This window comes from Anolis carolinensis, unplaced genomic scaffold (genome assembly GCF_035594765.1).
Source record: "Anolis carolinensis isolate JA03-04 unplaced genomic scaffold, rAnoCar3.1.pri scaffold_13, whole genome shotgun sequence".
In the NCBI taxonomy this organism is placed as follows: domain Eukaryota; kingdom Metazoa; phylum Chordata; class Lepidosauria; order Squamata; family Dactyloidae; genus Anolis; species Anolis carolinensis.
Genome location: NW_026943824.1, coordinates 2,357,640 through 2,373,777, shown reverse-complemented (window position 1 = coordinate 2,373,777; position 16,138 = coordinate 2,357,640). Strand labels below are relative to the sequence as shown.

The following is a 16,138-nucleotide window of genomic DNA, read 5'->3' as shown; positions in this document are numbered from 1 at the left end:
CAAAACAGCATAACCAAACTGTGAATCCTTTCCAGAATTTCTATATTATATTTTATTGCTATGCTGTTTTTAAATTACTGTTTTAAATTTCTGTTCGTATGTAAATTTATGTTGTTGTTGGGCTTGTCCTTGTGTAAGCTGCCCTGAGTCCCTTCTGGGGATACAAGAATAATGTTATTATAATAATATTATTATTTCTTGTTACTACCCTTTATTTCCATGTACAACAATCTATGGTATGTACATTTACCAATCCTGTATGCTTCCAAACAAAAACTTTGCTAGGTCTTACTTTCGAGGGAGGCCTTATATTTAGCAATTCAGCAAAACCTCTACTAGGTCTTATTTTCTGGGGATGTCTTATTTTAGGGGAAACAGGGTAATAGCACATGATTTTGCTATGGGAAATCCCACCCTGAATGAAAACACATCATGCCGTCTTCTCACAGAGTAGATGCCAAGTCACCCAATGGAAGATTCCATCCTCAAAGTGCTTGTGGACCTCGTTTCGAGACAAATAGATGTGACAAATCGATTGTGGTTGTTGTTATTGCTGTCATTATCATGCATTGGGGTGAGTGGATGAATGTGTAAGAGGGAAGAGAAGAGGGAGTTCTAGTTTTTATTTATTTATTTACAGTATTTATGTTCCGCCCTTCTTTCTCACCCCGAAGGGGACTCAGGGCAGATTACAATGAACACATATATGGCAAACATTCAATGCCAACAGACAAACAACATACATTAGACAGACTCAGAGGCATTTTTTTAAACATTTGTCCAGCTTCACGATTCTGGCCACAGGGGGAGCTGTTGCTTCACCGTCCAGTAGTGGCTGTACTTCCTCATTCCTTTCCTCGTGTTTTGCTGGCAGTTTTATGGTCTTGTAAATTAGCCTCCCCGCATAAAGCGTCCCTAAATTTCCCTAATTGACAGGTGCAACTGTCTTTCGGGGCTGCAGAGATCAACAGCAAGCCGGGGCTATTAATGGTCGGAGGCTTAACCCGACCCGAACTCATGACCTCTCGGTCAGTAGTGATTTAAAGCAGCTGGTTACTAGCCACCTGTGCCACAGCCCGGCCCGGTTTGCTTTGCTGCCTATTCGGATACGGCCCCGGAACTCTAACCATTCTTGTCCTAGGAAACTAGACCATCTAGGCCACACCGTCAATCATGATTCCTTTCTATATCAAGAGTGTAGGCTTGGTCCGAGGTGCCGTGGATGACTTTCTAGTTCTAATCTCCTCTAATAGCCTCCGCTTTAGCAATGACAGTTATTCACTGGATTCCGGTGGGATGGACAGGTGCCAAGCTATACATCTCCTGTGATTGGCACTCGGCTCCGTTGTTAGATCTTTCCTAGACTTACCTCTGAACACATATTGGGTTCTTAAAATGTCTGATATCTTCTCCGGGCTCGAGATAACAAGCCTGGCCCTGTTTGATCTTTGCATCGGAAGCTGAAAGGAAGTGGCACATTAAAACAGAACGGCAAGGAAAGCTTGGTAGAAACATAGACATACCTTGGATGGGATTGAAATCGCAACTTCTTTTGGCTGACATTTAACTTGGCAAACTAATGTCAGACTCGTGTTGCTTTTCATCTTAAAGAAGCATGTTAGGAGGATAAAAGCAGCGAGTCCTGTTTATTTCAGTTTCCTCCAAACCTCCTTTTCAAAACCCTCCTTGCTTTGCTTGTACTTGCGCAACGGCTGCTGCCAGGGTTTTTATTTTATTTTATTTTATTCCTTTAGCCAGCATAGGCAAGTTGGCCAATTCCCAGGAGATAAATAGTGAAAGGTTGCTTTCTCTCCTGAAAGGCTTTCCTGTTGTGATTGTCATGTGCTTGTCCATTAGTGGTGCAACAAAAATAGATCGAGCCGTTCCACCGGGAGCTTAGAGATCGTTCAAAGACTTAGCCAAGAACTCTATTAAAGAAACACCCTGGATTTTTTTTTCTTCTTCTTCCAGATGTTGCCCCCACTTTTACTCACCCTCCTGCCGATATCACTGTGACTGAAGGGATGACTGCAGTCTTAAGATGCGATGTTTCTGGAGCCCCAAAGCCTGCCATTGCTTGGAGGAGAGGTATTTTGTTTTATTTCTTTTTGGGAAATCACCCCAATTTGCTGCTCAGGGAACTGAAGCTATTCTTCCACGCTGTGTTTCAGAGCACCAGATTTTGGCCAGCGGCTCCGTCCAGATCCCCAGGTTCCTGCTCCTTGAGTCTGGAGGACTCCAGATCTCCCCGGTCTTCCTTCAAGATGCTGGAAACTATACCTGCTGTGCCGTCAACTCCGAAGGAGCCCTTAATGCTTCTGCTGCTCTTACCGTTTGGAGTAAGGATCACGTTGGGTTCAAACTCTTGCATTGATCAAGGCCTTGTCTATTCCAGTAGTGCCTTTGAGCACCCAGTTCGTGGGTGGGTGAGTTGGTGGGTTGTAATTGAATAACTGAATAGGAATTGTGTATTTATTTATTTACAGTATTTCTATTCCACCCTTCTTTCTCACCTTGAAGGGGACTCAGGGCGGATCACATTGACACATATAAGGCAAACATTCAATGCTATATAACATAGAACAGAGACAGAGACAGACGCAGAGGCAATTTAAACCTTCTCCAGCTTCCAGCTTCCTGAGGGTATGCTTGATTCCAGCAAACATTCAATGCCATTAGAAATACGACATATATAGACAGACAAAGAGACAATTTAACATTTTGCACCTTTCGGTTTCATGAAGGTGTGCTCGATTCTGGCCACAGGGGGAGCTACTGCTTCATTGTCAACCTGTGACACCGAGTCCTTGATGATAACTTCCTCATTCCTTTGCTGGCAGTTTTATGGTGCCATAAATTAGTTAAAGGGGCCCCCGGTGGCACAGTGTGTTAAAGCGCTGAGCTGCTGAACTTGCAGACCGAAAGGTCCCAGGTTCAAATCCCGGGAGCGGAATGAGCGCCCGCTGTTAGCCCCAGCTCCTGCCAACCTAGCAGTTCGAAAACATGCAAATGTGAGTAGATCAATAGGTACAGCTCTGGCGGGAAGGTAACAACGCTCCATGCAGTCAATGCCGGTCATGTGACCTTGGAGACGTCTATGTACAACGCCGGCTCTTCGGCTTAGAAATGGAGATGAGCACCAACCCAAAGAGTGTGAGTAGATTAATAGGTACCGCTCCGGCGGGAAGGTAACGGCGTTCCATGCAGTCATGCTGGCCACATGAACTGGAGATGTCTATGGATAACGCCGGCTCTTCGGCTTAGAAATGGAGATGAGCAGCAACCCCCAAAGTCGGTCACGACTGGACTTAATCTCAGGGGAAACCTTTACCTTAAATTAGTTAAATTAGCCTCCCCACATAAAGCAGTACCTAAATGTTCTACTCGAAAGATGCAACTATCTTTCGGGTTGCTTAGGGCAATAACAAACTAGGCTATTAATGGTTGGGAGCTCAGTCCAACCCAGGCTTCAATCTTAGTCAGTAGTGATTTATTGCAGCTGGCTACTAACCAGCTGCGCCACAGCCCGGCCCCTATGTGTATGTAGCTTCTAGATTTGATTGAAACCACTGGCTTTCCAAATGTTTTGGACTATGGCTCACATAATTCCATATCTTTGTGCACACATTGTTCAAATTTGACCAGGATGAGTAGCATTGATAGGATTGAGCGTGCAACTTTCCCAAGCTCTAGTTTAGTTGGCATCATCCTAAAGATCTTTATGAGATGCAAGGATTTTTTAAAAAGGAGCTGCTTGCTCCACCAAGTCAGTGAGATGTGGGTGGAAGTGTCCTGTCAAAGTTCTATTCCGAATAGGCGATCTTTGAAAAGTTATTTAATTCAGTCGTACACTGTTACAGCAGCAGTTGGGATGACACTATTATATAAGCTGAAGAGCAGAAATATTTGGCACTCTCGGACATGGTGCTTAATGGGATCCGATGTTCACACTAAGCACTTGACTCTTGTTCCTTCTCAAGATACCTCTCCAAGCATTAGGGCCTATTATTGCTTCTGAGGAATGGGACTTTGTTCCTCTTTTCCATTTACCTTCCTTTTTCACACTCGGATTTGGCTGATGTACTCGGCAGCCGTTCCCTTTATGTGAAACCTTTTGTGTCGACTTGCTCAGTGACCTTCATTTCCCGAGCACTTTTGAATGATGGGACTTTATAATGATGTTTGGGTGAATGTCACCTCTTGAGTTTGTGGGGTATTATGAAATATTTTATGAGATAAGGCTCTGCAGCTCCGTAGCGGAGCACATGCGTTGCATACAAAGAAACGTGGTGCAAACCATGACATTTCCAGATGGGCCTTGGAAGGATTCCTACCAGAACATAAGATAGTTTCCCATATTACTATGTACACTTCACATCCTATGACATAGAGTAACTTTGTTGCTGTTGTTAGTTGTTAATTGTTGTTAGCTGCTGTTAGGTCAGCTTTGACTTATGGGAAACATATTAATGAAAGGTCTCCAATCTACTTTATCAATGATATGTCTAAATGTTATAGCCTTAGCGTCATTGATGACATAAATGCACCTTTGGAGCAGTTCTCCTCTTTTCCTACTTTCTTCTCTTTTGCCAAGCATTTATTATCTTCACTAGTAAGTCAAGTCTCCTCATAATATATCTATTAGGCATGTCCGATCGCTTAAAAAAACGTTTCAACTCTCGTTTCTAAAGTAGGGGGCGCTGGCACTTTGATATAGAAAGTATTTCCGATTTTATGAGATGCAAGGATTTTTTAAAAATGGGCAGCCACGTTAGGCTGAGCTAAGCTCCCATTCAAGGTAGGTTGCAGAAACAAAAACAATTTTTAAAATATTTTTTTAAATATATTTTAAAAAATTGGGGGGGGGGAAATTAACAAAACGTTAAGAGACAATTAGAGAATGGGCCAACAATGGTTCGAATTACATTGCTGGTTGCGCTGTGAAACAATGTCTCGGAATGCGTCTCAAAAAGCGAGAACAATCCGAAATAATTCCGATATACAATTCAAAACGATTTTTTGGACATGTCTAATATCTATTATGAGGTTTTCCCCTGACATGAAGTCTAGTCGTATCCAACTCTGGGGATTGGTGCCCATCTCCATTTCTAAGTTGAAGAGCCGGCGTTGTCCGTAGACACCTCCAAAGTCATGTGGCCATAGGCATGATTCCATAGAGCACTGTTACCTTCCCGCTGGAGCGCTACCTATTGATCTACTCACATTTGCTTGTTTTTGAGCTGCTAGGTTGGCAGAAGTTGGGGCTAACAGCGGGAGCTCACCCCACTCTCCGGATTCGAACCGCCGACCTTTCAGTCAGCAAGTTTAGCAACTCAGCGGTTTAACCCTCTGCGCCACGGGGGGGCTGAAGTATGTCTAAATTATGGCAATTTCAGTTTAAGCAATTGGTCTTCAGATTTAATCCTGGCCTGAAGGAAAAGAGGGCTATAAATCCAATCAATCAATCTAGGACTCAATCATCTAGTTAGAAAAACAACTGAAGTATCTTGAACTGAAGATCTGAAGTTCCCTTTTGTCGCACCTCAGGTTAGCTTCACCTTGCTAAAGACACCAGGCTGCACACAGATCGTAGTCTTTTGTAGTTTATTAGGAAATAAGGAAAAGACAGTTCATAAAAGGTAAAAGTTCAGTTCCAAAAGATAGTTACAAAAACAAGGCTGTAAGAACAAATCCATGGAAACATTCCTTAAAACAAAGCCAAAGTCCCAGAAACGAGGATACATCCAAGCTATAAGTTAATACAGAAAAGCAGACTTAGTTCTTGATTCAAGCGAGGAATTGCTTTGATGAAGATTTCCCTCTCAGCAGACTGTTTTAATAGCATACCATGCCCTTTGACCTCCCTCTTATTTGCTATTCTGAGGCTTCTGCGCAACCCCCGAAATTCCAAACCACTGGCTCGATCTAGAGAAGCGGCCTCATCATCGCTTTCAAGGCCACAGGGCTTGTTAGTGTTATCAGGCTGGCAGCTACTCTCCCTTTCTGCTTCTTGCACCTGAAAACCATCATCAGTAACAACATCATTTCTTCCTGTGGGAAAGCCTCCCTGCTCCTCATCTCCCACAGCAGGAACACTCTGCACCTGAATCCCATAACTCCCATCAAAGTCATCTTGAAACTCATCCTGAACCTGAATCCCATAATTCCCATTGAAACTCATCCTGAACCTGAATCCCATAATTCCCATTGAAACTCATCCTGAACCTGAATCCCATAATTCCCATTGAACGCATTTCTTTGGCCTCTGACCTCCCTCTTGTTTGCTATTCTAGCACTCCTGCGAATCTTGAATTCCAAACGGCCAGCACAATCCAAAGATTCTGTTTCGTCAAGGCCAGACAGCTCGTTAGCATTAGCATCTGTCTGTATGCTATCAGACTGGGAGCTGTCCTCCCTTTGCACCTGGCTAGCTTCAGTATCATCTTCAGAATCATCAACACCCTTCCCTGCTCCTCATCTGCCACAGCAGGAACACTCTGAACATGAATCCCATCATTCCCATCAGAGTCATCGTGAACCGGAATCTAATCTTCTTGAACCTGAATCTCATAATTTCCATTGAAACTCATCCTGAACCTGAATCCCATCATCTTGAAACTGCATCCCAGAATCCTCATCAGAGTCACACAAAGGCTGAGTCACAACACCTTTAGACCTCCCATTTGAATTCCGATTGCATGCCAGCCATAGTTAGTGTTGCCTACCATTAAGGTTGCTACCATCATGTCCCTAAAATGGGTTAAGTCCGTTGGGAAATTAAAAGTGGGAGACAATTGGACGAATTTCCGGGGAAGAGAGTCTGCAGAGAACTTTGCACTTTCCTATGTTTGCGAGATGCAGGGAGCCAAGGGAGCAGAAATGTTCTTGCCCGGATGACAAATAACCGAGCTCGCTGCTTTCCGAGGGCAAGCACCTAAGCCAAGATGGAAGCCAGCAATTTTACCTGAACTGCGGGTCGTGTTCTTTTTCAGATCGCACTTTTATCGTCCGCCCTCCCGAGGACAGCACTGTTATTAAGGGAACCACAGCAATGCTGCAATGTGAGGCTGCTCATGACCCGAGAATTTCAATCAGGTTGGTGGTGTCTGCAGTTGTTTGTGCAGGTTATTTGAGCTTAATTTTACAAACCAGCCAACTTGTGTTAGGCGAGCTCATTCCGGTCCTTTTTCCGAGTCCTAAGGTTGGAGGTTGTGCCATTCATCATGTCACGTCTAGTTTTATTTTTCCTCTTCCAACTTATATATTATTTACAACAAACTCTGTTCCACTTCATGACTTCAATATCACTTCCGATGATATACTGTCAGGGTTAATATAATATCAATAAAACCGACTTGTCAAAAGCTGATACTTAATGAGAATCAAACCCAAAGCAGTTTAAATGGCTTGTAGGGATGTTTGAAAAACTCCTGAAAGCATCACATCTGCTTCTGGAAAAAAAAAATTATAATCAATTCAACTCAGCAGAATGTAAAGTAGTCTTAAAACTGCCAAATTCTACAAGCATGAATTAGAGGAATTCCCCCCTCTGTTTCTTTGACATGCAGAGAGCATGGAGAGGAATGGAAAATAATGCAGATGAAAAAGAAAAAGGCAAACTAGGAAGGCTGCCGTTCCCTTTAGAACATGTCGAACAATTTCACTGCTGTGAAAGAAAAAATTAAATGAGAAAAGGAGGAAACCGTGTCTTAAAAGCTTCTCCTTTTGTCGTGCTAATAGTATTGTGTCTGTGGGTCTTTCTATACACAGCTAGGTCGAAAGGTTTTCTTCCTGTGTCATAAAAAGTGTTATGAATGAGCACATAACAGCAAAAGTTGTTACAGATCATAGCTTGAACTATTCTCTATACAAAACTACCGTTCAACATAGTCACCATCAATTTGTACACTTTTGTGCCATCGTTTAACCCAGGCATCAAAAACATTTTGGAAAAATTAAGGGTCTTGCTTTGTGACCCATGATTTTAAAGTTGTTTCAAGTCATTGAATCTGTAACTGTGTAGGTTGTCTTTCAGAAGTCCAAACTGGTAAAAATTTAGTAAAAATCGGGGCTGTAGGGTGGTTGAAGCACTGCTGACCAACCCATTTTTGCAGCCACCTAGATTGTGAAAAATTGTGTGTCTGGGCATGCATTATTGTGATGAATCTTGATGGAACAAATGTGGCCTCTTCTTTCTTATTGCCTTTTTAAGTTTCTTAAGTGTGGTTATATAGGTTTCGTTGCTGATTGCGGCACCAGGTTGCAGAAAATCAACAACAACAATAATAATAATACTTTATTTTTCTATCCCGCCACCATCTCCCCGAAGGGACTCGGGGCGGCTAACATGGGGCGATGCCCAAAACAAAACAGAATAAAGCAATTAGAACAAGTATCAAAACAAAAATATATACAATTATATACATACTAGCTGTGCCCGGCCACGCGTTGCTGTGGCGAAGTATGATGGTATGAGAAATAAAAGTATTGAGGAATTGGTGGTAGTTAAGGTAAAGGGTAAAGGTTTTACCTTACATTAAGTCCATTATAAATGGGTTATATAGCTGTGTGGAAGGGCCTTGAGTCTACACTGCCATATAATCCAGTTAAAATCAAATAATCTGTATTTTATAGGCAGTGTGGAAGAGGCCTAAGTGAGGCCTAACTCTGCCTGTCCCCTGGGTGAGTGGGTTGCTAGGAGACCAAGTGGGCGGAGCGTAGCCTTCTAACTGGCAGCAATTGGATAAAAACAATTATTCCTCTCCCTCTAATTAGGACTATTTTTCTTTTCTTTTTGTTGTATGAACGTAGAGGCATGGATGAGGGGTTGTGCTGCCAAGTTTAGTGTTTCTGGGATGTGTAGTTTTGTTGTTTTGTCCTAGGCCGAAATTTCATTACCCTTTTATATATATAGATAATATTGATATTATATTATAATACAATACAATACAATACAATATTATACTAATAATAATACAATATAATAATATTAATTATATATTATATATTCAATATAATAATATTACTAATAATATTACCATATAATGATATAGTACAATATAGTAATTTAATGCATATATTGTGCTATGCTAATAATATATTGTATGTACATTTGGTTTGTAAGCTGCTCTGAGTCCCCTTTGGGGTGAGAAGAGCGTGATATAAATGTAGTAAATAAATAAATAATAAATAAATAAAAACGGTAATAACATAAATCAAATCAAATAATAAATAAATAAATAATACCCTATGTGTTCCAAAAAAACTTCATATTCACGATAATGCTTAAGCGGTTGAGGGGGGAAAGGAAGGTCTTGAGGACGGGAATGGTGGGAATTGATGTCCAAAATACCTGGAGGACCCAAGTTTGCCCATGCCTGGTATATATGATCCGAAGAGAAACCAGAGTATTTTATTCTAAATGTGTCGGGTTCTCTTTTAGCACCAAGACACACGATGGTAGATTCCAACAGGTTTTATTGTACAAAATACCAGAACCTTCTCTTTGGCCCATTTATATAGGGGCTCTCACATACCAGAGGGTAATTGAGGTTTTATGGCTGGCCCATTTTAACGCTGGCATCAATTCTTTGTCAGCTGACCGGAGATGTCAAAGATTGGAGATCATGACAAAATGTGAAATTAAACTTGGCTGGACATTTCTAGAATTAAACATTCAGAAGTGTAATATGTTCTGGGATGTAATCCCAGTGTTGGTTCTTGGGTTTGGAGGGTGGTGCCGACAGGTTTCTGCAGATTCTGGGATACGTACAATGGAAGTGACAATTCATTCCAGACTTGCCGTTTAAAAAACCACAATTAATAAAACTAAGGATGGTTCTGCCCTTTTTCTTTCCACTTCTGGGAACAAACACAAAAATCTTGGCATCCGTCCGCCAGCCTCAGCCTTTTTGGGCTCAGATTGACAACTCACGTTTCAGATTTCATGTTTAAGGAGGGCAATTGCATTTTATTAGTCTCTCAGGTCTGACAGACGTTGACTGGATCCGAAAGAGACCTTGGGAGATGACTAGCAAGCTTGACTGTGCTACATAATTATTTAGCTCTGTTTTTACCATATAATTTCAGCACTTGATATGTCATCATTTTTTAACGAAATAGACATCTGACTTTAACGGTCTGAAATACTGTGACAATCAGGTATGTTTGGAAGAAGGACAACGTTGTCATAAATCCATCTAGCAGCTCCCGCCTCACCATCGGCAAAGACGGCACGCTCATCATCAGCCAGACGTGGTCCGGGGACATCGGAGACTACACCTGCGAAGTCACGTCCTTCGGAGGGAACGATTCCCGGGTGGCTCGGATGGAAGTCATGTGAGTGTCCCGACCGTTTTAGGTGGTGTGTCTTCTTTTCTCTACATTTGTTTTGTTTTGACTTTGTATTTGCTTTTACGAAACCCAGTCAGTTCATTGTTCCAATACATCTATACATCTAGATTCGTTGAACATTGGTTGGGATTTTACATATGTGTGGAGTGTTGGGAATCACCCTGGACTACTCAAGTCTAGATGTAGTCAGATAGATGATAGCGTTAGATTGATGGAATCCTTTCCCTGTTTCCAAAGCATGCCTAGACAGGCTTTACCGTGTTTCACTCTATCCTGTTTACGTCACATCCTTTACTTTGAAGTTAGTAGAAATGTGAATCTCTAAGGACACTAACTTCCCATTGGTCAGAATGTCTTTTATGGCCCCAATAAACTGGACCATGAGGTTGGAACCATTTTGGGTCAGTCTCTTCTCCCTTTGTTCTTCAAGCTAAGAACACGTCCTGCCATCCCTCCTGGCAAGATGTAACTATTTAGATGTTTGTTATTTTTCCTTTCTTATTTTTCCTTAGAAACCAGTCTAGAGTAGACTAGACAGCTCCCAAGCCTTTCTATCTACAATGGAGTTTTTTGAACTTTTATTGAGACTCTGCAGTCCATTGCAATCCTAAAGGCTTCTCTTGCTCACTGCGTGTAAATAACCGCTGCATTTGAAAGCTTTGCTTTTGCTACTCTGCTGATTTCTGGTGGAACTTCTCCCAGAGAGGGTTAAATTGAGTCTAACCGCTCAGAGATTACCACAACAAAGGGTTATGGGCCCAGTTTATTGGGGCCATAAAAGACATTCTGACCAATGACCAAATTTGCCCACTGTCTGTCAGCTATTAAACACTAGAAAGAGCATTTATCCCAGTGGTTCCCAAACTTATTTGGCCTACTGTCCCCCTTCCTGGAAAAGGGGGCGTGGCTTAGAGGGGTGGGCGTGGCTCCTGCTCAAGAGGGAGGGGCTGAGCCTCTCCTAGTCCAAGATGCAGGGCTGGGAGGGGGAGGTGGGCGGGGCCACAAATGGGCGGCCAGGACTGGGATGGGTGGAGTTACGAGCTCTGAAGCAGGGCTGGGCCTCTATCCCTATCCTGTGGTGCCTGCTAGGACACAGGGGGCGGGGCTAGAGGAGGGGGCGGGGCCTCTTCCCAAGTGCCTGACGGGGCTGAACGTCTATACCCCGTCCCCCTATTCTAACAAGCGCCTCACCGGAGGTATACAGAGGCTCAGCCCTGTCTCGGGCTCTTGGGAAGAGGCCCCGCCCCCACCCCAGCCCGCCCTTTAGTCCTAAAAGGCCTCTCAGGAAAAGTATAGAGGCTCAGCCCTGTCTCGGGCTCTTGGGAAGAGGCCCCGCCCCCTTCCCTAGCTCCTCCCTCTGTGTCCCAACAAGCGCCTCAGGAGAGGTATAGATTCTCACCCCTGTCTCAGGCTCTTGGGAAGAAGCCACGCCCACTCCTCTAGCTCCGCCCCTGTGTGTCCTAACAGGCGCCTCAGGTGCTCAGCCCTGTCTCCGGCACTTGGAAAGAGGCCCCGCCCCTCCCCTGGCCCCGCCCCCGTGTCCTAATAGGTGCCATCACCACCCCACTGGATCGCTGCAGCACCCACCAGGGGGCGGTAGCGCCCACTTTGGGAATCACTGATCTATCCTCTTGTTTATCAGCGAGAAGAGATGAGGGAGACCAAAGTTCCAAAGCCAATCGTTGTTTGTTTGGTGAAGAAGTATTGAAGATGCACTCTCATTCCCTTCAACTGCCCCATTTTGTAGAGAGTGCTCCAATTCATCTTCTGCCATAACCCCCATTCAGATGCTTTAGAAATGTCCCAGTTTCCCTCTTTGTCCCCAGCATTCTTCTGTCCCCAAAAACCAAGTCCAAAACTGTAATTATGATTTACATTCTGTTTACTCAAATGGGAGAGAGGAGAGAGAGAACTGCCCTTTCAGGGGAATGAGAACCTTCCCACTGCTATCTGGAGAGTGCTATGGAGCAGCAATAGTTACATCATCTATATCCTCCAACATTTCAGGGATGGAAACTGAAACATTTGTGGCCCAGCAACATCAGAATGTGGTCAAAATCGGGAAAATATTATTAATAGAAGATAGGCATGTGCACGGGTTCAGTCCTTCCTTGTGATTCCTTGATTTCAGCCTATTTTTGCCTTTACAAGGCTTGAGTCGATATTCCCGGGAGCCGAATACCCCAATTCCAAGCGCAGGCCCAAAGTTCTCTGATTCGGGTCTGTAGTAAGCCTTCCCTCTTCTTTACGGAGGGCTGTGTTTGCCCGTGATTATCTGCATTAAATGCTCCGCTGATAAGTATAAAATTGAAAGGGACCTGCATTGATTGTTTTCCTCGGCTGAGCTGATCCTTAAGCTTTGATGGAAGTGGATTGTAAGAACAGCCGGCAGTTTTGTTGAGCAGGAGAAGATGATAGTCTAATGCCATAATCTTTTGGACTGAAACTGAGTACTAATGTGTGTGTGTGTGTGTGTGTGTGTTTTTAATAGCATCAGTTTCTGCTGGCTAGTTACACCTAATCTTGTCTTAGAGAAGGTGCATACGTTCAACCTGGCAATGTAGCATGTTTATCTCTAAGGTTCTGTTATATATTTGTTATACCTTTGTTATATCTATCTTGAGTGCCATGACTGAATTATGTTTGGAAACCACTCGTTCTTATATTCTCCTTTTCAACTCTTCTGGTTGGAATCTCTTGCTGAGAAGAGAACCCCAAACAGAGTGTTACTTCCGGTGCTTAATTATATTGCTGTTTCCTATACTTAATTTGTTGTCTTCTTTAGGGATTTTAAGAATAGACAAGACACAACTTGATGCTCTTAGCATTAAGGCTAACAACTTGCATGTACTGATGTGTGTATTATTTAGAAGACCGTCCAAGTGTGAGATCTCTCCAGACATTTCTACTCTCATAATAATAATAATAATAATAATAATAATAATAATAATAATAATAATAATAATAATAAAGCACAGCAGACAAAAAACCAGTACAAGAAAGCCGCAATACAAACTAGAGCTGAGAGCTGGCACAACAAAACATTGCATGGGAAGTTCCTTGACAAAATTGAAGGAAAAGCTGATAAGGAGAAGACCTGGCTCTGGCTCACAAATGGGACCCTGAAGAAGGAGACAGAAGGCCTGGTCCTTGCAGCCCAGGAGCAAGACATCGGGACAAAGGCAATTCAGGCCAAGATCGAAAAATCAGCTGATGACCCAAAATGCAGACTGTGCAAGGAAACCGACGAAACCATGGATCATATCCTCAGCTGCTGTAAGAAAATTGCACAGACAGACTACAAACAGAGACACAACTATGAGGCCCAAATGATTCATTGGAACTTATGCCTCAAGTCCCACCTCCCAGCAGCAAAGAACTGGTGGGATCACAAACCTGCAAAGTTCATGAAAAATGAGCACGCAAAGATACTGTGGGACTTCCGAATCCAGACTGACAAAGTTCTGGAACACAACACACCAGACATCACAGTTGTGGAAAAGAAAAAGGTTTGGATCATTGATGTTGCCATCCCAGGTGACAGTCACATTGACGAAAAACAACAGGAAAATCTCAGCCGCTATCAGGACCTCAAGATTGAACTTCAAAGACTCTGGCAGAAACCAGTGCAGGTGGTCCCGGTGGTGATGGGCACATTGGGTGCCGTGCCAAAAGATCTCAGCCGGCATTTGGAAACAATAGACATTGACAAAATTACGATCTGCCAACTGCAAAAGGCCACCCGACTGGGATCTGTGCGCATCATCCGAAAATACATCACACAGTCCTAGACACTTGGGAAGTGTTTGACTTGTGATTTTGTGATATGAAATCCAGTATGTCCATCTTGTTTGCTGTGTCATAATAAAATAATAATAATAATAACTTTATTCTTATACCCCGCCCCATCTCCCCGGAGGGACTCGGGGCGGCTTACATGGGGCCAAGCCCGAACAGAACAATATAAAAACAAACAATGCAATAAAACAAACAATCAACGATAACAACAATATTGATAAAAACAGTCATAAAAAGTCAGCAGACAAGATAGATATTAAAAAACATGAACTGAATTTACGAATCTGGGAACTCAATTGTAGAATTGTAGAACTCAATTGACAGACCCAGTCTTTTGAACTTGAACATGTCCATTTGTATTTTAGAACGTTTTTATGAATGTTGACGTAAGTTTAATAATTTTTAATCTGATTTATAGTGTATTGTATAATTTTTATATGTGTGTTTATTGTAAGCCGCCCTGAGTCCCCTCTCGGGTGAGAAGGGCAGGATATAAATGTTGTAATAAATAAAATAATAAATTGTCACCAAAATCTCAGGGACCTTGCAAGCTCTGCTACTAAAAGACTGTATTCACCAGTGAAACCAGTAATTGAATTGGGAACCGCATGCATGCTAAATAATAGTTTAGCCAATAGGTCCAGGCTGTTCAAAATATTGTGTCTCCCTATACCAGGGGTCCCCAAACTAAGGCCCGGGGGCCGGATGTGGCCCTCCAAGGTCCTTTACTTGGCCCCCACCCTCAGTTTTATAATACATTTTTATATCAGTTTTAATAATATAATATATTGTATATACATATAATATTGATAAAAATATTATAATGTTATACATTATAATACTAAAAATAATACCATATAATAATATTAATTATATGTTATATATTGCAAATAGTATTACAGTATAATGGTATAGTTCAATATAGTAATGTATAATGCTAATATTGTGCTATGCTAATAATATAATATATTGTACTAGCTGTGCCCAACCACGCGTTGCTGTGGCGAAGTATGGTGTTATGGGAAATAAAGTATTGAGGTACTGGTGGTAGTTAAGGTAAAAGGTCCCCTGGGCTGAGTGGGTTGCTAGGAGACCAAGTGAGCGAAACTTAGCCTTCTAACTGGCAATAATTGGATAAAAACAATTATTCCTCTCCCTGTAATTAGGACTTTATTTTTCTTTTCTTTTTGTTGTATCAACCTAGAGGCATGTATGAGGGGTTGTGATGTCAATTTTCGAGGTTGTGGGGTGTTTACTTTTGTTGTTTTGTCCGCTGCCGTGATGCCATCACTCTTTTATATATATAGATTTACATACCGCTGCTCTGAGTCCCCTTCGGGGTAAGAAGGGTGGGATATAAATGTAGTAAATAAATGTAGTAAGTAAATAAATAATTAATTTTAGACTTAGGCTCACCCAAATTCCGAAATGACTTGAAGGCACACAACAACAACAACAACAACAATCCTAATTAACTTGACTATCTTACTGGCCAGCAGCAGGCCCACACTTTCCATTGAAATCCTGATAGGTTTATGTTGGTTAAAATTATTTTCATTTTTAAATATTGTATTATTCTTTCATTGTTGTTGTTTTGCACTACAAATAAGACATGTGCAGTGTGCATAGGGATTTGTTCGTATTTCTTTTTCAAATGATAATTCGGCCCCTCCACAGTCTGAAGGATTGTAGACCGGCCCTTTGCTTTAAAAGTTTGAGGACCCCTGCCCTATACAAACCTGCCAGAGTCTTAAGACTTTCAAACAATGGGTTTCTCTTAGACTTGTCTTCATGTGGTGAGTAGCTTCTTAGTAGCTGCTACCTGTAGCAGATTGCCTTCCATGGGAAGCTAGGTTGGAACTAAGTGTTTTTGCTTGCAAGTCAACCTTGGATTCCAAAGATACATACAATGCAATGCCTCTCCTTTGTCTCTTCCTTTGCTTTAACCTTCCGGATCTAAACATAGTCCGGTAACTCTTCCATGGCC

General features: G+C 42.3%; 1 protein-coding gene across 7 annotated transcripts in view; it reads left to right on the top strand.

The window, feature by feature from the left end:
* The window catches only part of sdk1 (sidekick cell adhesion molecule 1), a 615,491-nt gene that overhangs the window by 327,448 nt on the left and 271,905 nt on the right, over nucleotides 1-16,138 (top strand). For 5 of the 7 annotated variants that reach the window (XM_062964472.1, XM_062964471.1, XM_062964470.1 and 2 more), the window contains exons 10-13: nucleotides 1,972-2,088; nucleotides 2,172-2,339; nucleotides 6,993-7,095; nucleotides 10,162-10,338. In XM_062964472.1, the coding sequence (XP_062820542.1) occupies nucleotides 1,972-2,088; nucleotides 2,172-2,339; nucleotides 6,993-7,095; nucleotides 10,162-10,338 (565 nt within the window). The remainder of the gene's footprint in view (nucleotides 1-1,971; nucleotides 2,089-2,171; nucleotides 2,340-6,992; nucleotides 7,096-10,161; nucleotides 10,339-16,138) is intronic. The other 2 variants (XM_062964469.1, XM_062964468.1) reach the window with 2 other exon arrangements.